The sequence below is a fragment of the Barbus barbus genome (genome assembly GCF_936440315.1).
Source record: "Barbus barbus genome assembly, chromosome: 26".
Taxonomy (NCBI): Eukaryota; Metazoa; Chordata; class Actinopteri; order Cypriniformes; family Cyprinidae; genus Barbus; species Barbus barbus.
The window spans coordinates 31,036,232-31,058,661 of NC_136754.1; the positions used below are offsets into that span (position 1 = coordinate 31,036,232).

Sequence of the window (22,430 nt, forward strand, 5' to 3'; positions counted from 1 at the left end):
ATCAGTGTCTTGTTCTCTTAAAGGAAATATGATAGAGATTTTTTTCTGCCTGACATTCAGAGACCAGTATGATTATTGGTGGCAGGGTTAGGGTTAACCTGTGACCTGCTCTGTATCTTCACCTGCTGCTGCTGCTGCTGCTGACTGATGATTACAGAGTGCAGGCTTGCTGTTGTGAGATGGCTCTCTCCAGAGTCACTCACAGGAGAAATTACTTAAAGGCATTTATTTGGTGGTTATCTGTGCAATGGCTAATTGGTCATCAGCTGGTACTTTCCCCTGGTTTTAGCGAATCATTGTGCCTGGGTTCAGTGTTCATTCTCAGCTGTATTACAAAACAGTTTCGGCCCTTGAATTTTGATTGGTGAAGCGGCGTTCCAAGAGTACTGATATCAAAAGCACTCCAGTGTTTGTTCCAGACTGACTGTCAGACTGTTAGAGCCCTGCTGAATAAATCCAGCTCCACTGCTCACCTGCGCAAGGTGTGTTTTACACGCTGAGACAAACATGAGATGCTGGTGTGACGGTGGACAATTACAGTTATAGGTACATGTAATATTTTTGATAAATAAATTGTCCCTTGAGTTCACAACTTGAATTGAGTTATCTATATCAGTGTTCTTGCTCATGCTGAAGTCAGACTCCTTAATTTCCTCTGTCCAGAGACATTTAGATGTACATGTCTGTCTCTGGGGTTGCTGTGGTAGTGTGTAGTCTGGTAGTCTGTGTGTGTGTGCGTTGAATGGGTGTATTGAGGTGGATGTAATGTGTTGTGTGGTTCAGGCATTAGTGTGGCGTCTCTCTGCTGACTGGATCCTCTCTGCTGCTGTATCAGCCCTTCTGAAAGCATTTCTCTCACATTATCCACCATTCCTGTCATTCATCGCTCAGTGTGTTTGTGATGACACATGCTAGCTAAAGTCTGATTATATCATCTATTAGAGGGTTAGTTCACACAATGAAAATTCTGTCATTAATTACTCACCCTCATGTCGTTCCAAACCCGTAAGACCTTCGTTCATCTTCAGAACACAAATTAAGATATTTTTGATGAAATCCGAGCGCTTTCTGACCCTCCATAGACAGAACTACCACGTTCAAGGCACAGAAACATCACTAAAATGGTCCATGTGACATCAGTGGTTCAACCGTAATTTTATGAAGCTACAAGAATACTTCTTGTGTACAAAGAAAACAAATATAATGACTTTATTCAACTTTAAATTTATTCATGGTTATAATGGAAATATCATAACATTTTCATTTTAATAGTGTTTGTTTTCCACCAGGTTGCAGAAATCTTCCACATAAGCATGGCAAAATTTCCATGAATTATCTCTATAAGTAAAAATGTTAAAAATGCAGATGTTCTTTAAAGTGAAATGTACATATAATGTTCTCATTTTATATAAAAATATTAATAACTTTGAGGCAAATAAATAATAAAAATGTAACATGAATTCCTATTAAAATTAAAAAAGTGAGCAATACATGTGCTTGAAAAAATTGTGTTCTACTGTCCGTGTTTTTGTTTTTGCTGTGGTATTGAAAATGGAGGAGGGGGGGGGGTGGAATTTCTTCACTCCATATAAGTTTGTGTCCTTCCATGCAAGCCTTCCAAGTGTCTCGATGTCCAGCTGGAGTGCCCATGAGCTCCTCTAGAGGGCACTCCATTCCAGACCTTTGCCACTATCTCTTGGACTCCATTTCCCATAACACCCCATGCCTAGGAACTGTTTGCATACTGTTTCCCTGTTTCCTGTCAGGAGGACTATTTAAGCTGCACTCAAACACACACACACACTTGGTGAAGCCTTGTTCCACTGTTAGTGGACATTTTTAAGCGTTTCTCCTTGTTTTCATTGCCTTGTCTTGTTTTTGACCTTGGACTGTTTCCTTGTTTTTGTGATTTTTTGTAGCCTGCCTTGACTATTGCCTGTTTTTGGATTACTCTTTGTCTTGCCTTGGATACTGTTGTTTGATGGTGTTGGACCCTGCCTGTTTTGACTACGATCTAAAGTAAAAAAAAGTAAAAGTCGTGACGTATTGTCAAGTATGGTGACCCATACTCGAAATTGGTGCTCTGCGTTTAACCCATCCAAGTGCACACACACAGCAGTGAGTAGTGAACAAATCCACACACACACACACACACACACACACACACACACACCGTGAACACACACCCGGAGCAGTGGGCAGCCATGCTGCAGCGCCCGGGGAGCAATTGGGGGTTCGGTGCCTTGCTCAAGGGCACCTCAGTCGTGGTATTGAGGGTGGAGAGAGCGCTGGACATTCCCTCCCCCCACCTACAATTCCTGCCGGCCGGGGGCTCGAACTCGCAACCTTTCGATTACGAGTCCGACTCTCTAACCATTAGGCCACGACTTCCCCCAGGTATCTGTACAATAAAGCTCACGTTTGGATCTACACCTCCATTGTCATGCCCTGTCCGTTACAACAAGCTAGTTATTGGGCTTATGGTCACTGACTTACAGATTTTTTTCTGTGTTAGGGGCTAGAATACACACTGGTCTTGCATACCCCTCAGCAAATGTGCAGTTGTGCCCCTGCTCATGGTAAAAGTATGAGTAGCATTTTTGCATGTTAGAAATACGTGAAACATTTTGCTATTGCCTTTTAGGGGGAAATGAATTTAAGAAGTCACATGTCCAACATATTATATGTCGATAGGGCCTCATTTATGAAATGAACAGAAAATTTGCCGTACCGTCATTCATACACAAAACTAATCAATATGGAACGCAATATGAGCAGTGGCTATGATCAAACCTCACGTCAGTGTGGCAGTGTGGTCATTTTTGAAGCGAACTTTTGCCTGAATGAGGATTAGTTTCATTGTTTTGTATCGCCCCATTTAATTTGAGAATGAATGGAATGACATGTCCAGTGTGCAACAGAGTCAACAGCAGCACAGGTCCAGTCTAATGCCCGTCCAGTAAAGCGTGTTATTTACTTAGGTGGCGCTGCTGGCCTACTTGCAATAAAATGAAAATAAAATACACAAATAACATTAAGATACTTGTGTTTCTGAATAAATAAATCAGTAATTGATGTCATAAATCACAAGTCTGTTTTGATTTAAAAGTCAGAATCTGTAGCTTACATGAATAAAATCATAAACATGGAACTTGTAAATTAAATAATTTAATATGTACAGATTTATTAATTAACATGTAATATTTTTTTTCAAAAAGATAAAAGATTTTTAGAATTTTTACTGCTCTTTTGCTTTATTCCATCTATTACTATTAAATCCACAAATAAAATATTAGTTTCAACTGCATTTTTCTGGGAAAAAAACAGCAGATTGATTTTATTATAGCTATTTTCAAAGTTTTCAATGTACTCTTATTAACAAAAGAACTTTAATAATGATTATTAGTTTTAACGAATAATTAATAAATGATGAATAAATAATTTAATTTATTGTCATTATTGTAAAACAATGAGATTACATTAGAGCCTCAATCGACAGTGCAGTTTCTTAAAGTGCAAATACATAGAATGTAAACATAATAAGGTCCAACATGATCAGCAATAGCTCAGTATGTAAACCGGACAGTACGACATTGACAAGGAATAAGGGTATGAGGTAGAGAAACAGTAATAGCCAATAATGATGTGTATTGTTGTGTGTGCTGCAGCAATGCAAAGTCCAGTTCACAGTTAATGCTATTGTTGAAGAGTGGAACATGATGAATCCAAATTTAAGTGGGTGGTCAGGGGAGAGGGGAACAGTGTTTGTTCAGCAGTCTAACTGCCTGGGGATAAAGGCTGTTGGCCATTCTGGTGGTCCTGGCCTTAAGAGACCTGTACCTCTTACCAGAGGGCAAAATGTGGAACAAAAAGTGTGCTGGATGAAACCGGTCTCTTATGATGTTATGTGTCCTACGCAGGCAGCGGGAGGTATACACAGTAGAAACCTCCGGGAGGACGGTCCCGATGATTTTACCAGCAGTTTTCACCACCCTCTGAATCATCTGCTGTTCAGCTGCAGTGCAGCTGGAAAACCACACTAGCAGCCCATAGGTCAGCACACTGTGAACTGCACAATTGTAGAAGTTAAACATGAGGTTCTGGGGCAATTTGGCTTTTTTCAGCTTCCTCAGGTAAAAGAGACGCTGCTGGGCCTTCCCTACAGCTAAGATGATGTTATTGCCCCAGGATAAATCCTCCGACACAGTGAGAGCCAGAAATTTAAAACTGTTCACCCTTTCTACAGTCTCTCCGTTAATGTAGAGAGGTGAATGTCCAGGATGATGTAATCCACGAAAATCCACTATAATTTATTTAGTCTTTTTAATGTTAAGAGCCAGGTTATGCTTTTTACACCACTCTGCCAGTAGTTCAGTCTCCTCCCTGTATGCCGTCTTGTTGTTTGTTATGAGGCCGAGCACAGTTGTGTCGTCTGCAAATTTAACGATGTGGCTAGTGGGGAAGGAGGCAGAACAGTCATGTGTGTAAAGTGTGTAGAGTAGTGGACTGAGCACACAACCCTGAGGGGCACCAGTGTTGATGTATGTGGTGTTTGAAATGTGCTCACCCGTTTTCACACATTGAGAACGATTGGTTAAAAATCCAATTACATAGTACGTTGCTCAGTTTCAGCAGGAGTGTGTTTGGCCGGATTGTATTAAAAGCTGAACTAAAGTCAATGAAAAGCAGCCTAGCATAGGCGTTTTTGAGCTCCAGGTGTTCCAGAAGTATGTGAAGCACAATAGCAATGGCATCCTCCGCTGATCTGTTCTCCCGGTATGCAAACTGGTGCATTTTTGCAAGTATATTTTTGCTTAAAAAAAAAAAAAAGGTTTATCATTTCTGCCAGGAGAGATTTGGTGTTGTTTCAAAACAATAGGAAATATATATATCAGCAAAAATCTAATATCGTGCATTCCTAGATATGACCTTATTTTTTAAGGAGACAAATATAATAAGCAGTAGACTTTATAATAATAATAATAATAATAATAATAATAATAATAATAATAAAAAAACACCATTTCTGTCTAGGAGAAACACTTGCTATGACTTTCCTGTAGCTCAAATAGTAGAGCATGGCGCTAGCAACGCCAAGGTCATGAGTTTGATTCCCAGGGAAAGCAAGAGCTGGTAAAATGTAAAAACTGTAACTTGAATGCAATGTAATTCGCTTTGGATAAAAGCGTCTGCTAAATGTAAAATGTAAATGCTATGTCAAAGAGATCTCATTTTTAATGTTTCCTCTCCTCTGGGCTGTATCTTGGATATATGATATGGTTTTTATTTGTCTTGCAGTGAAGTATGTGGACTGTGGCAGAGGAGCTCATGTGAGGTTTGAATGCAGTCAGCCTGGAGACTTTGGGATATCGATGGATGGGGTTGTGTTCGCCCTGCGGCCGCTGCTCCGGTCCTGCTCCTGGACATCACCTCTGCTCATCAAAGCCCAGGATGAAGCCACTCAGCAACAGTGGCAGACGCAGGTCAGACTGCTTCCAGCCAGAGACCATCCAGCAACGGTACGACATGTGCATCATACGGCACAGCTGGAACAGTGATCATGTATAAACTGGAGCTCTCTTCTGGACTGTACTTTAGTAGCCGTTAAGTGAGCTTCTGTTGTCCATTTAGACAGATATTTGTCTGTTCTGGCTGACGCTCATCTGGCCCTATAGTGTGGCATGGATGCAGTAAGGTTTCAGTAAGAAATGCACTATTTGCAGCAGCAGCAATGATTAATCCATTAACGGGGCTGCTGTGATGAAGTGAGAAGAGATTAGCTGGTCATTTGATCTCTGCATGTCTCTCCTCATGCGCTGACCCGGTCTATGTAAAATAAAGTTGCATCTTGCACTGACTGGGATTTATGAATGGAATTTTGCACAGATTCTGGTGTATTGTTTTATAAATCTGCTAAATTTGTGAGCATACACTGCTGTTATGCCTTTTGTGCATATGCATGATTCTACAGGAAGATTTATACATTGGGCATGAGACCTTTTTGAGACCTGGATATAGGCACCATTTTGTTGCTTCTGCTGTTGTCTCAGCTGATCTTCATTTAAAGCTATCTGAACTGGACGGGTCAGTATAGAATCAGGGCTGTTCATTGGCTGATGAAGATATGTAATCAGTGGCCCTCAGTGACTCTCAGTCAGACAAGTTTGGTGCCAAAAAACTATTTTGAACAGAAATAAAAAAAAAGAATTAAAAAAGTTTTGGATGCAGTGTTTGCTTTTGTTGGAGATTTGTAGTTTGTTGTAGTTTGTAGAGTTGTGCATTTTGTGTTTAGAGTTTAAAGTTTTGGGACAATGGGCCAAAGATTCAGCAAACGTGTAAACAAAAGGGAAAAACTGTAAACAAACAAACTTGTAAAAAAATTTAAATAAATAACACGTCACACAACGCATTGTCAAGTATTTCTAAAGCCCATTTCACACTGCATGTTGGTCCCGGAAAATTGCCGGTGTCCTGACATTTTATCCTACCCGTCAGATTTTCCTACCGGGGCTTACTGCGCATGCGCACATCAATATTTTGTCCTTTTTCTCACGCTGAACAACAATATTTAATGCATCTGCATTACTGTAAGGGGTAGGTTTAGGGTTGGGGTAGGTGTAGACGTTAATAAAACACAATCTAATAGGTAGAAAAAATTATTTATTGTTGGTTTCCGGTAGCTGTATCCCTTCTAGCCACAACCGCGAATATAAAACATAATTACTGTATATACACTACTGTAAGGGTAGGTTAAGGGTGTGGTGGGTGTAGACATTAATAAATCATAATTTAACAGGTAGCATTTTTCGTTGTCGAATTGTACTACCTACTGTTTTAATGGGAGGTAGGAAAATCTGCCAGGGTAGCACAAATCGTCAGAACACCGGAACATTGCCGGAGTGCCCTCTGTGTGAACGCAAACACGCTCTTCATTTGTGAAGCACAGGTCACTCTTCCCAGGTAGACTGTGCTAACTGGATTTGTTCATAGAGTTTCTCCAGCATGTAGAAAGCAATTCCACTTGGTTTCAACTGAAATAATCAGTTTATGTATCTGTTTAAGCTTCTCTGTGGCTTGTGTGCTGTGGAGGAAAAATGTAAATCTTGTGCGTTTTCCCAGCAGGTGAAAGATCTCAGAAGGCTTTTATCGCATCGTTGTTCACTAGGTGTGCAAGCACAGTCTTACACACTGCAGACACCATATTAGCATCAGTGACTGTGGCTAATGCAAGCGTGTTTTGATTTGTGCCCCATTCGTAAGGTATTTTTCAGCTATAAACTAGTATTGTCAGCTGTGACAGTAAAATGACAGGACAGTTAAATATTCCTCTGTGGAGCTTGAGGTCCACATGTCTGATGTGAGAATCCCATGCTTTGCCTGTTGTAATGTTGCCGTTACTTTGGCTTTACAGGCAGCATACATTTCGTTAATTATACCCTCCACCAGCTTTTTTTTTTTAATAGGGTTTTAGTAACATTGATCAAGGGTCTTGATGCCTGCAATTAAACCTCGGCCTTCTACAATCAGATTGGCTGGAGGTCCCTCACAATAATTTCTCCTATGCTTGTAATTTCTGATGCTCTCTGTGAGTCATATATAAAATACAATACATATGTATGTCTTAAAAACTGCTTTTATGATGGAAGTAATTCTCTACCAGGTATTACTTGACATTTAAACGATGTAATTTATATAATGAGTAATTCTTGGTACCTGGAATTGCTTTGACATCAGGTGCTCTGTTTTGTGTGTTTTTTGCCAAAAAAGACTAGTCTGTCCACTGTGTCTGGCTTTAAAGCTGCCCTGTTGGAGCATACAATATTACCACCTGTGCTAAAAGCACGCTCTGAGGGTGAGCTTGTGGCAGGAATACACAGGTAACGTTTTGCCAGGATGCTCACTCTGGGGTATGTTGCTGAATTGATCTTCCACCATGCCAGGGGGTTGGTCTCGCTGTCTGCATCAGGAGCTTGCAGGTAGCTGTTTAGTTTAGCTTCAATAGCCTGCTGTTCTGTGAGATCAGATGTTGCAGCAGACTTAGTGTAGGACTTCTTGAAAAAGCTGCCCAGTGTCGTCTTCTGCAATTTGGCTGGTGTAGCATCAGCACCATCACCTTTGCCTCCTCCCAGTGCAGTGGATGGGAATGCAGGAGTAGCTTGCGATGTGCTCTGACATTCATCCAGCATCTGAGCCACGGCTCTGGATTTTACAGCCTCAACCTTGTCATCTTTGATGTAGCGTGTCTTAAAACGAGGATCAACATGGCATGCTATGCTCAGAAGGTCATCAGTGGCAGCATTGTCATATTTCTCATTCAGATAGCTGATGACAGAAGCCTTGATAGTCTTGGTGAGCTCTGAGTCATCAGCTACAGGTTTCAAGAGCTCCTCACTGAAAAGATGCAGTACAGGTTTCAGGTACGAAACACTCACATATTCTTCAACAGAAAGGGCATCAGTGAAATCAGCAAGTGGGTTTAGAGCCTTGCAAACAGACTCCAGAACGTCAATGTCCTGCCATGAAGGAGCCAAGTGCCTTGTTTTTTTATCAGCTGATAAAACTTTTGCAATGGCCTTCTCCTGCTCTAGCACTCGTGCTATCATTGCATGGCGTGACCCCCACCTAGTGGGTGATTCTGTGATCAATTTGTGCTTTGGCAGCTTGAGCTCCTCTTGAGTGGCCGCTAGTTCTCGTTTCTTTTTCCATGAGAAAGAAAAAGCACTGACCACTTTTTTGCACACACCCATGGCTCTCTGGATTCTCTGATCTCTCATACTCCCCTCTGATGATGAAGAAAACAGTGTAGGCATATGTTTAGAATCTTTACAAGGCAAAGATGATTATAAAAATTACTTGTTTGTGATGATAAAATGTATTTTGTGATGATAAATTACAATGTTATGATATTTTCAATCAATAATGAGAAACTACATTTAGACTACATACACTAGGGCTGTCTTTTTATCCCACAATTCTGAGTTAAAGGCTAGTTCACACTGTCCCAATAAACTGACATAATGGCTTAAGCATGCCATGACAACTTCAATGCCGACAGAAACGTATCTGAATCAAAATTTAATGAATTATGAGAAATTATCACGTTATTATTGTGGAATAGATGCATTACTCACATTTTAAAACATTAATGACATTTAACATGCTTAATATGCATTTTTATCAAATAGGGCTAGACGATCATTTATTTATTTATCCCTGCCTATACAGCGCACAACCACATGCGAGTTGGTGTTTGTTAGGGCAGTGTGAATACGACAGCATTTTCTAAATTATGCAGTCAAACGTGATAGCCTTAAATGCTGTGAAATCTATTAGGATATGTTATAAATCCTCATATGCTGTTTTTAGCACTGAAAACTTGACCTTTTCTTAGATGCTTAACTTAGCAATGGCTAGATGCAGCCGGTGACCAAAACACTGTAGGCGAGTCCAGTTTTTAAGTGAGACAGCCTTGACAATGTTTGCGCCGTTGTCCGTTGTGATGCACACATGACGATCCTCGCTAAGGCCCCAAGATGCGAGTGCATCCTCCAGACCCGCAGAAAGTATTTCCGCAGTATGGTCGTCCGGAAAATATGCAGTCTGCAAGCATCTTGATTGCAGACCCCACTCCTTGTCGATGTAATGAATGGTGAGGCTCATATATGGCTCGGATGTGCGGCTGGACCATAGGTCGGTGGTAGTGGCAAAGTATCTCACATTCCTTCAATTATTTTCCAGCTTTCCGCGGCACTCTTCATATAGCTGAGGCAGTGCAGTTTTGGAAAAGTATTTTCTGCCAGGGAGTTCGTACCTGGAGTCAAGCACTTTAACTAATTTCCTAAACCCGTCTCTTTCCACTGTGCTTAGGGGCATCATATCTTTTGCTATAAAGTAAGAAACGGCCCTGGTTATATCCTTGCTCCTTTTGGAACAGTTTTCATAAGGGGTAATGGCCATGAAGGACGACACGATCGATTTCTGCTTTGGTACAGCCCCGATGCTAGCCCTGCTTGTTGACGGAGTAGCATCAGCACGCATTTTCATGCTTTCAGTGTGATCGTTTGGGTGATACTTTTTTAGGTGATGGAATAGGTTGGTTGTGTTACCAGTCTTGGTTTTCACAAACCAACGACATATTTTACAGATCGTTTTAGTCTACTCCTCGTCACTTTTTAGATAGCCAAACCACTTCCATATGACGGAATTCGTGCTACCTTTTTTGTCAACAATTTCATCATCTTTGGATAATAACTCGAGGTTAGTTTCACTTTTGTCGCTGGTTCCACTCATTTTTTTTTGTCGTCCTCGTGTCGAGCTTGCTTCGCAAAGTGCGGTAGGAAATAGACTTTGTACTTTGACGTGCACGCTGCACGCTGATTGGCTGTTATCGCATATTTACTGCTGTGTGATTGGCTCTTAGATCAATCCATATCGAGTAAAAATGTCCAGACCTCATCATCGTTATCGACATAAATTTTATCGCGATTCGATATGATATCGTTTATCGGCCCAGCCCTAATAGGACCTTCCTTTCCTTTTAGATGTCAAATAGACGTCTATTAGATGTCTTTAAGATGTTTATGATTTAGAATGTATGTAAAACTGACATCTGAAAGATGTCTGCCAGACGTTTGTAGACAGCAGATGCTTTCCAGATCAAGAGATCTTTAACAGACATCTTGCAGACGTACGTGTGCTATCTGGGCAGTTTTCTGCTTTTGCCAAGAACGATTGTTGGAGTTATCTGCTTTTGCTATAAAACAAACTTTTAATATGTAAAAAACCCCATACTTTCAATGAACTTTAAATTTGTAAATTACCTGTATTTCTTTAGTTATTATTACTTAATCAAAACAACCCAACTGCAGTTTGATTGATATTACTTGGAATGCGCAATAAAAAAATGTGATTTCTGAAAAAAAATGTAAATCGGTTTTGAAAAATGAACTCTTCATATATAGATAATATAATACCTAAAAATTATTGCTGATATGTACGTACAAAGTATACTCTCAAATTTTCATTTTAAAAAGTATGCTTATACTTGAATCAGTTTGACTCTTTTTGTGGGGGTAATTCTTACTGAAGAATGTTAAATATCATTGTGTATCAGACTGCTGCAGAATCTGATAAACGCAAAGAAAATAACACTGAGGCATCATGTTTGGGTTAGAGATGAGGTGAGGACTCAAACACAGAAACTGCTATGGGCTTTAAAGTAAATAATAAAATAAAACAAAAACAAGGGAAATTTAGATGACACACTGGCAAAGGGCAGAAAAGAATGGGAGAATAAATAGGGAGGCAAACAAGGAGAGTAACGAGGGAAGGCAGGTGGAGCAAATTAACCAGTAATGGGTTAACAAGATGGGTGAAGTTACACAATAGATGTTCATTTATTTTCTGTACGGTTCATAAAACACCTCACAAACAGCAGCAGAAGTGTTTCTCCAGAGGTTTCATACTCATCGGTCAAGGCTCTATTAAGAAGAGATATGTGCCAAAAAGATAAAATTCTTTAAAAAGAAAAGGTACGACTTCTGTCTTAGAAACTGTTCATGCTGGTAAATGATAACAATGTAGGCGTGTTTTCAGTAATCGCTCCCTGTTTGTTTGATTTATTGTTTTTCAGAATGTTATGTAAAGCAGATGAACTCCTAAAGACATTTGGAGGGGAGAGAGACTGTGGTGTTTTACACAAAGAGAAATGTTTTTAAAGAAAAAAATGTTTTAGGTGTTTTTAAAAAAAAAGTTGAACAGGTGCTTCATTGCCATTGGTCGTTCCTGATATTATAACTGATCAATGCCTGTGATTGGCTGTGAAATGCAGGAGTTCATTGTTGCACAGATATACTTTTACTTTACTTTTAGTCATTTAGCAGACGTTTTTATCCAAAGCGACTTACAAATAAGAAAAAGTAACTAAAACTAAAAGTCAAAACTCTGTAAATACTATATACACACATTTAAGAAAATAAAGAAATTAAATAAAATTGACAAATGCATACAACAACATTTCAATACTAAACATTTAAATGAAAACAATTCAAAATATTAAAACAACAAAAGGTATGAGCATAATAATGCTTCTAACATAACACTAAGCTAAACACCAAAAAACAACTACATGTGTATGTACAGCCACACACATATTGTCAGTGAGTCCCAGTCACCGCAGTCACCAGCCACCTCTTACCCACGATCACAATCACCTGTGTTCTGATCACCTGCACCTGTCGATCCCCAATCAAACCACCTATAAAGCCACGCTTCACTCACTCACTGATCGTCCGGTCTACCGTTCACTACAGGAACAAAGCCAGACCCTCTGTACTTACCTTTGTGATTTACCCACCTCAGATATCCCGACGATTCTCCACCATTCCCGATCTCCACCGCTCCCTGTCTGATTATACCTCTGTGTCTCCTAGCCTGTGTCCTGACAGAAGACCGGACCAGGACAGCAGCGTGTCATGGAACCCCGGCCGCCGTCGGCTGTAGACACACTGGAGTAGCTGGTTAACACCATTTGCGCCTCCCTCCTGCCGGCGCCAGCTCCTCCACCTGCCTCTGCGAGTCCCATGGCCATTCCTTCTACCTTCGTGGGTGACGCAGCGGGGTGTGGCGGATTCCTTCTGCAAGTCTCTCTATACATCGAGGTGCAACCACAGAAGTTTGTCTCTGACCGCTCAAAGGTAGCGTTTCTCACCTCTCTGTTAGCAGGCAAAGCGCTGATGTGGGCCAAGGCAATTTGGGATGCCCAGAGTGTCATTATCAACTGCTTCGACGCTTTCGCTATTCACTTCAAAGAAGTTTTCGGAGTATCCGTGGGAAAGATTTCAGTACAGGATTGACTGCTTCGCCTCTGTCAAGGAGAGTCATCAGTGGACGACTACACTCTGGAGTTCCGCACGCTTGCCGCCACCAGCGGATGGAATGAGGTCGCTCTGCTGAGTGCCTATCGCCTGGGGTTGAATCCGCGCCTACGCGCTCAGACGACAACGTGGGATTAGACAACAACGTGGGATTAGAGAGTTTCATGCAGCGCGCCTCTCGCATCTCACAGCGTCTCGCCGCGTGTGACGAGGACACCGCCTCATCCACACCCCAGCTAGCCTCACCTGTCACCGGCCCTCCAGTACCAGACCCCATGGTTGTGGATTCTGCCCGTTTGTCTCGCATGGAGCGTGCTCGCCGCATTGCGGCCAGGTTGTGTCTGTATTGTGCTTCCCCCGATCATTACATCAGTGACTGCCCAACGAGACCTCCACGCCCAGCAGTGAGTACACTCCAACTTGAACCCGATGTTTCCTCTTTGTCTTTACTACCAGTACAACTATCCTCTGTTTCAGTCTCTGCCCTGGTCGACTCTGGCTCCTCGGGGAACTTCATATCACAAGCCCTCCTAAACCACCTCAATCTACCATGGAAGCAGCAACCCCAGGAGCTCCGAGTCGAGACCATTCAGGGAAAGCCACTTGGGCGTGGAAGGATTAAGTACCGAGCTCCCCCTTTAAGGCTCCGGGTCGGATGTTTACATGAGGAGATGATCTCATTTCTGGTACTGGCGGGACCCACGGTGGATATAATCCTGGGATGCCCTTGGCTCAACCAACATGCTCCCGTGGTCAGATGGGATCCCTGCGAAGTCACTCACTGGAGCGAGTCCTGTTTCCAAAACTGCCTATCATCGATTCCTAAGCCACCCCAGAAACTCGTATCCTCCCAAGTTTGTTCCACCCTGGTCGAAAGTCCTGAGCCTCTGGTGAAATGCACGATCCCATCTGACTACCAGGCGTTCCAGGATGTATTCAGCAAGCAGGCAGCCACCCGCCTTCCACCACATCAGCCATGGGACTGTGCCATCGACCTGCTGCCTGAAGCCAAACTCCCTAAGGGTAGAGTATACCCATTGTCCATCCCGGAGCGCAAGGCCATGGAGGAGTACATCAAGGAGGCTCTCCAACAAGGATTCATTCAACCATCCACTTCTCCTGCCACATCCAGCTTCTTCGTTGGCAAGAAGGACGGAAACTTGAGGCTTTGCATTGACTATCGAGCCCTGAACTCCCAGATGGTCAAGTTGCCAAACCCTCTTCCCCTGGTCCTGGCTGCCCTCGAGGAACTCCGTGGAGCCCGCATCTTCTCCAAGTTGGACATGCAGAGCGCTTATAACCTCGTTCGGATCCGGGCGGGCGACAAGTGGAAGACGGCATTTATCACACCCTCCGGCCACTATGACTACCGGGTTATGCCATATGGCGTCTTCCAAGGCTTCATGAACGAGGTGCTCTGGGAGTTTCTCCATCGATTTGTGATCGTTTACATCGACGACATTCTAATATACTTCCGGAACCTGGCCGAACATCGCCACCACGTGAAGCAGGTCCTCCAGCGGCTTAGAGAACACCAGCTACACCTGAAGTTGGAGAAGTGCGAGTTCCATCGCTCGCATCGTTCCTCGGGTACTCCATCAGCTCCTATGGTATCCAGATGGACCAGGGGAAGGAGAAAACCATTCTGGACTGGCCTCTTCCCGAATCGGTGAAGGAACTGCAAAGAATACTTGGATTTGCCAACTTCTATCGGCGGTTCATCCATCTGGTCAGTCGGCTCGCAGCACCCCTCACCTCCATGCTGCGTGGCAAGCCCAAGTCTCTGTCCTGAATAGAGGCCCCCATCCTTCGTCACCCTGATCCTCAGGTCCCCTTCGTGGTTGAGGTGGACGCTTCAACCACAGGAGTTGGGGCCGTGCTGTCTCAGTATCACGGCGAGCCTCCCCGCCTCCATCCTTGCACATACTTCTCGTGGAAACTGACCCCTGCGGAGCAGAACTATGACATCGGGAATCGGGAAGTGCTAGCCATCAAACTCGTCCTGGAGAAGTGGCGTCACTGGCTGGAGGGATCTTCCTCACCATTCACTGTGATAACTGACCACAAGAACCTTCAATACCTCCGAGATGCGAAACGGCTGAATCCCCGACAAGCCCGCTGGGCTCTGTTCTTCACCCGTTTCACCTTCATCACCATCACCTACCGCCCAGGTAGCCAGAACCCCAAGGCTGAAGCACTCTCCCGCTTGCATGCCCCTGACAAACCTGTCGAACCCGAGCCCATTCTCCCTCCAGCCCTAGTCGTCAGTCCCATACAGTGGGACCTCACAGAACACCTTCGGGATGCCACCCTCACCGAACCCCGGGTATACATGTGTGCTGGTGGTTGTGGACTGTTTCTCCAAAGCCTGCAAATTAATTCCCCCTCAAGGGTCTGCCCACGGCACTCGAGACCGCAGAAAGTCTCTTCCACCATGTGTTCCGGAATTATGGTCTACCAGAAGACATTGTATCAGACCAGGGTCCCCAATTCATCTCGCGGGTCTGGAAGGCCTTCCAATTACTTGGGGTAACTGTCAGCTTGTCCTCTGGGTACCATCCACAGACCAACAGCCAGACTGAGCGGAAGATCCAGGAGCTCGGGCGGTACCTTCGGTCATACTGCTCCTCCAACCAGCACAGCTGGAGCCGATTCCTCCCCTGGGCTGAGTATGCCCAGAGCTCCCTTCGTCAATCCACCACCGGACTAACACCATTCCAATGCATACTCGGTTTCCAGCCCCCGCTCTTCCCCTGGACAGAAGAGCCCTCGGAGGTTCCAGCTGTGGACTACTGGTTCCGAGAGAGTGAGAGGGTATGGGACTCGGCACACATCCATCTCCAGCGAGCAGTGCGGAGACAAACACTTCGCAGACACTCAACGGTCAGCCACCCCACAGTATCAACCAGGCGATCGGGTCTGGCTGTCCACCCGTGACCTCCGTCTCCGCCTGCCCTGCAAAAAGCTGAGTCCCCGCTACATAGGTCCCTTCGAAGTGCAGAGGCAGGTTAAGGATGTAACTTACCAACTCCAGCTTCCCCCAAGGTACCGCATTCATTCCACTTTCCACGTCTCACTCCTCAAACCCTTCTCTCATTCCACCACAGGACACACTGCACCGGACGCGTCTCCCCCTCCGGAGATGATAGACGGGGCCGAGGTCTATCTGGTCCAAGAGATCCTAGACTCGCGGCGACGGGGCGGCCAGCTCGAGTACCTGGTGGATTGGGAAGGGTACGGACCAGAGGAAAGATCCTGGGTGGCCCGGGACGATATCCTGGATCCCTTACTCCTGGAGGAGTTCCATCGGAGTCACCCCAATCGTCCTGCACCCAGAGGCCGTGGCCGTCCCCGTCGTCGTGTGAGGGTGTCAGGAGCCGCCCCTGGAGGGGGGGGGGGGGGGGTAATGTCAGTGAGTCCCAGTCACCGCAGTCATCAGCCACCACTTACCCACGATCACATTCACCTGTGTTCTGATCACCTGCACGTGTCGATCCCCAATCAAACCACCTATAAAGCCACGCTTCACTCACTCACTGATCGTCCGGTCTACCGTTCACTACAGGAACAAAGCCAGATCCTCTGTACTTACCTTTGTGATTTACCCACCTCAGATATCCCGATGATTCTCCACTGCTCCTGTGTTCCACCGCTCCTTGGATTCCTCCCTGTGTTCACCTTACCTGCCCAGGCACCGGCTAGCCTGCCTCCCTGCACTCAGTCCACTGGATCAGCCTTCACGTAACTCCCTGGTTTCACCTCTGATTACATCAATAAAGCTCCCTGTCTGATTATACCTCTGTGTCTCCTAGCCTGTGTCCTGACACACATACATATACATATAAAAATAAATTCTATATATTATTTCATTTCCATATAGTATGAAGTACTAAAATAACAAAAATTTTAAATAAAGCTAAAACTGAATAAACAACCTATACAGATATCATAAAAACTGAAACAGAAGTGAAACGTAGTAGGAAAAATAAAAAGCGATACTTATATCCTTTGCCGGTGTCCCTGTCCGGTTGAGTCGCACTGTAGAGTCAATGGTCTTTACACTCTCGGTCTTCACACGAGGAGGGCTTTACACGACGGCTACCACGGTATAATAACCTTTTTTATACCTAACAAATCACTATTTGAATTCAGCTGAACCCACTTTCCTGTTTATCACAAAAAATGGCCAAGCAAGTGCAGACACTGACAAGAAACGCGATACAGTAATACAGATTTAACCTATTTCTTCACGTGACCTGTGTATCTGCAGGATGGAGATGTGCTCAGGGGAGATGTGCCAGAAATAGTGTTTCCTTCCCGTCAGATAGACGTGTCTCTCAAACGCACCAGGAGAGATTGGGTTATTCCTCCTATTAATGTGCCAGAAAACTCAAGAGGGCCTTTCCCAATGAAGCTGACAAGGGTAAGATCAACACTTACACACAATTACGGAAATATATGACCTCACAATATTCCATATGTATGCACATGCACACATTCTAAATATTTTGTTATAAATATTAATATACTTATGCATATGAATTATTCTGCTGTGATGGTAAAGCATGTGTTAACATGGAATCAAAATGGTCTCTTTTCTCTCTCTTTCTCTGGTTCTCTTTTTTTTTCCGTTCTGCCTCTGAATAGACATTCCTTCATGACTGATCTCACATCAGCCATTGGTTAATATCAACTTATGTCCAAATACAGTTGCCAAAAAGCAGTCAGTGTTATAGGTTACTGATAAAGCAGCCCTTCTGCAATCTTGCCAACTGTTAACACAATAACTGAAAACTCTGATTTCTGACCATCCAATAAATTCATTGGAGTAAATCATGTCCTTCTCAGATTTTAATTAAGAGTTCTGTGTCAGGACAGATGTTTATTGCACAAGTACATTGCTCGATTGGTATTTTAAATAGGATCTTTAAAATAATTTATGTATTAATATAGTGTTTTTTTTATGTATGTAATGTGTTGCTGTGATGATTGATTATTTGTTCTGTTCGTGTGTTTGAGCCTATCCCCTTTGGGGAAAGACAATAAAGCTATTGAATTTAATTGAACTGAATTGAATTGCGGTTCAGGCATTGAGATGTTTGTGTTGTGCTCTCTGCTGTGGTGTAGATTCGCTCAGATAATGATGAGAAGGTGAGTTTGCGGTACAGCGTGACGGGTCCCGGTGCTGACCAGCCACCCACCGGAGTCTTCTCCATTGACCCCATCTCAGGCCTCGTGACGGTCCTCAAGCCCCTGGACCGCGAGCACCTGCCCAGCTTCAACGTGAGTTCATCATCATCCGCTCCAAACTCTAGATGTTCTGTTGTTTTTAAGAAAGCGCTCTGTGAAACTGAAATAGCTGTCCATGTTTGACTGTATTCAGCTGAAGCATTTCACAGTAGAGTTACAGTATCGATCTCTCTCTGTATGCGGAGTAATAAAACACAGTGATTGAGTGAAACATTTGATTGTAAGAACTGTAAAAAGGGCGAATTATTTAGACTGTGCAAAACGACATATTTCCAAAATCAGGAGCTTAAGCCCTGTATTATTTAGCTGAAATAAGTTCATGTCATGCAGACGCTGATCAGAAGTGTTTTTCACTTGTCTGAAATGGTAATCAACAAATCCAGACAAAAACTGTCACCTTAAAAAAGCAAATCAGAAAAGAATAATCAGAAATGTTTCTTGAGCAGTGAATCAGCATATTAGAATGATTTCTGAAGGATCTTGTGACACTGAAGACTGGAGTAATGATGCTGAAAATACAGCTTTGATCACAGAAATAAATGACAGTTTAACACATATTCACACAGAAAACAGCTGCTTTGTAATGTAATAAGATTTCACAATTTCATTGCTTTTGCTGTATTTTTATTTAAATAAATGCAGTCAATGTTTCAAAAACATTTAAAATATTACTTTTGAAAATCTTGATACTATGTATGTAATAAATGTGTTGTCATAAAGTCAGTGAGCAAAGTAAAAGTAATTACTCTTCTTGCTTCATTGAAGTATGTGTTGTGCATGCCCTGTATTTATTGGTTTATTCATACAGTACTCTGTGTGTTATGGCATCAGTTGAGGGCTCATGCTGTGGATCTGAACGGTAATCAGGTGGAAAACCCTGTTGATGTCATAGTCAACGTTATTGATATGAATGACAACCGACCAGAGTTCATCCAGCAGATCTGGAACGGAAGTGTTCCTGAAGGCTCTAAACCAGGTTAAACCATCTCAGAGTTTTCAATTCAATAAAACTGGGTTTTGCTGAGTGTCTTATATTTTGTCTTTGATTTCTATAGGCACGTCAGTAATGACCGTGACAGCGGTGGACAAGGATGATCCCGCGACTCTAAACGGCCAGCTGCGCTATAAGATTGTGTCTCAGAACCCCGAGGTCCCCAGTCCAAACATGTTCACCATTAACAACAGCACCGGAAGCATCATCACTGTAGCTGCTGGTCTGGACCGAGAGGTACAGCATCCATCTGTCCCACATTATCTGACTGATAAACCTTGACCTCTACAAACAAATCTTCATTAGTCCAACTGGTCCCAACAGTTTTTAGATGTGGGGCCAAATCTCATATTAAGAAACACATCAAGAAGCTTATATCACAACTTTAACAAAAAGGAACAAAACAAACAAAACCCAAACAGGCCCGGGCTGCTCAGAAGCCCCTTTTGTAGAAACACTAGACATACAGAAATTCCCAGTTTCTCTGCAGTTTAAATGGATGATAAATTTCGCATAGCACAACAGAACATTTTGCTTGATGAATGTTTTTATTTTTTTTATCACTCAGTGCCACCTGCTGGTGTAATGCTGTAACTGCAGAAAGAGTGTAAAATCCCTAGCACTAACACATAGAACAACACAAACAGTCAAACATCTGCATCTGCACTCTTGAACCTCGCTCCACCAGATTCCAGGACCAGAACTAACGTGTTAATGTAAGAACTATAGCTCAATATGAGAACACAGATATGCACTTATTTCAAAAGAAGCAACACAGTGACAACAAAGCATGCTATCAAGAAGGATTCCAAACTGAAGTGACTTTACTTGACTTTAAGAATTTATCATTTGTAATCAAGGGTGAGCTCAGAGAGTCATGGGCTTTAGAAAACATCACTGAACATCACAGACTTTAATAATCTAATAACAAAATGAAAAAACTGAAACAGACAGGCATGGCTCATCTTTTTTTCCTTGACAATTTTAAGTAGTAAAGTGCATAGGACAGGGGTCACCTCACACGGTCCTGGAGGGCCGGTGTCCTGCAGAGTTTAGCTCCAACCCTAATGAACCACACCTGAAACAGCTAATCGGTGTCTTACTAGGTATACTTGAAACTTCCAGGGAAGTGTGTTGAGGCAAGTTGGCGTTAAACTCTGCAGGACACCGGCCCTCCAGGATCAAGTTTGGTGACCCCTGGCATAGGATGTATTCAAATTCATCGCAAGGTAAAATGTAGTAAGTGGGGCAGTGGCACCGGTGCCCTCCTGAGCTCAACAGTTTCCAAAAATTGGAACTGCAGCATGCTCTAATTGAGAGTCATTTGGGCTGTTTTGAGACTGCCCCGCTTATATTATTTCCACTTCACCTTATCTTGCTCCAGACCATGATGATATCAGTCAGCTTCAGCTATATGTGTCTGCATCAGGTCAGAAACTAGCTGGCATGTCTGGTTTTCCCATGTGGAGTAGTGTTTTAAATTAATAAAAATGTTAATCCTTTAGTTTAAATGTACTAATGTGAAAAGCCTTTATCTAGTTTAGTTGTTCATTTATTTTGAGATGAGACATAATTTTTGTTTCCTCTACAACTTTTAGCATTCTACATCCATATTCAGAGACAATATTAAGGCAATAATTCTACAGCATTCTATGTGTGTGTACTTCGAGCCTGTCATTAGCGTGCCATACACAGGCTGATTAACACAAGGACATTAGATCTCTGCCAAAGGTGTGTGTGCATGTTTTCAGCCATTAGAATATAAAGATTATGAGCTTGCTTCAGTTTATTATGAACTAGCGCTACGACCCAGAATCTGCCCCACCTGAATTTATGTTCAGGAGCCGCTCCTGGAAACAGAGCTAAGCTCACCTCACAAACAGCCAGACATTGACAAGACCTGAACATCAAGATAGAAAACATAAGGGCTTCATCATTAAATCTTCATTAATAAGATTCAGTTCTGAGTCATTTGCAGGTAAAACAGTCCTTTCCTCAAAACTTTCCTAGTCATAAAACCTACTGACTACTTGGGTGAAAAAAAAAACAATTCTATTTATTTTCACATTCACCTAATTGGCTAACTAATTAATTGTGTGATTATGTGAAATTCCTGTGTGAGTGCAACCGTCGAATGTCTTGTCTGATCGCTGGAGCAATGCAACCAAAATCACTTAAAGAATGCGAACACTTTCAATTTCTTTTCAATTTTTCAGTCTGACAGTAACGAGGGAAACAGGAACAGACTGAAAGTGCACAAAGACACTGTTAGATTGTGCAACATACTGGTGCAAATCAATTCCAACGCAGTTAATTTAATTCATTTACCATGAACATCACCATAAAAATTCAGTAGAAATGAAACACCATCTTACATAATCATCCACCCAAACATAAGCAAAGACAATCATACAGGATGCTAATTAGTGAATTAGACACAGGTGGAAATAAAACGTGACCCTGAAAGCAAAACACTTCATTCTCTGCTTCCATTTTCTGAAATGTAAATGTTTTCGTAGTATTCACCTTTGCAAGAAAGATTTGACTTTCTCAGCCATGATTAGTTGGATTTATGAGTTAAATGTGAGCATTGATGTGGTCTCTCTCTGCAGAAAGTGGCTCAGTACACACTGATTATTCAAGCCACTGACATGGAAGGAAACCCCATGTATGGTCTTTCTAACACAGGAACTGCTGTTATCACCATCACAGACATCAACGACAACCCTCCGGAGTTTACCTCTGAGACCGTAAGATCTCACACACACACTCATGTTTGTTTTTTGTGAAAAGTGGGGACATTCCATAGGCGTAATGGTTTTTATACTGTATAAACTGTATGTGCTATTGCCCTACACCTACCCTACACCTAAACTTAGCCCTCACAGGAGACTTTGTGCATTTCTACTTTCCCCCCAAAAAACTCACTCTGTATGATTTTGAAAAGTGGGGACATGGGTCAATGTCCTGAAAAGTCACCTTCACCTTGTAATACCTGTGTCATACCTGTCATTATACACATTTATGTCCTCATTTGTCACAAAAACACTCACGCACACACACGCACACACACACAGTTGTGTTTCCATGTTTTATGGTTCATTCCATAGGCGTAATGGTTTTTATACTGTACAAACTGTATTTTCTATCACCCTACACCTAAACCTACCCCTTACAGGAAACTTTCTGCATTTTTAGATTTTCAAAAAAAAATGTAAAAATTTACCAGTATTAGTATCCTTGTGGGGACATTTGGTCCCCATAACATGATAAATACCAGGTACACACACACACACACAATTTATTCTGGAAAA

The 22,430-nt window shown here is 42.7% G+C and overlaps 1 protein-coding gene across 2 annotated transcripts in view; it reads left to right on the plus strand.

The window, feature by feature from the left end:
- Positions 1–22,430, plus strand: part of LOC306845538 (cadherin-2-like) — a 77,052-nt gene that overhangs the window by 26,391 nt on the left and 28,231 nt on the right. Inside the window, exons 3-8 of one of the 2 annotated variants that reach the window (XM_079378408.1) lie at positions 5,299–5,519; positions 17,146–17,298; positions 18,003–18,158; positions 18,957–19,101; positions 19,181–19,353; positions 21,729–21,866. In XM_079378408.1, the coding sequence (XP_079234534.1) occupies positions 5,299–5,519; positions 17,146–17,298; positions 18,003–18,158; positions 18,957–19,101; positions 19,181–19,353; positions 21,729–21,866 (986 nt within the window). The remainder of the gene's footprint in view (positions 1–5,298; positions 5,520–17,145; positions 17,299–18,002; positions 18,159–18,956; positions 19,102–19,180; positions 19,354–21,728; positions 21,867–22,430) is intronic. The other variant, XM_079378409.1, reaches the window with a different exon arrangement.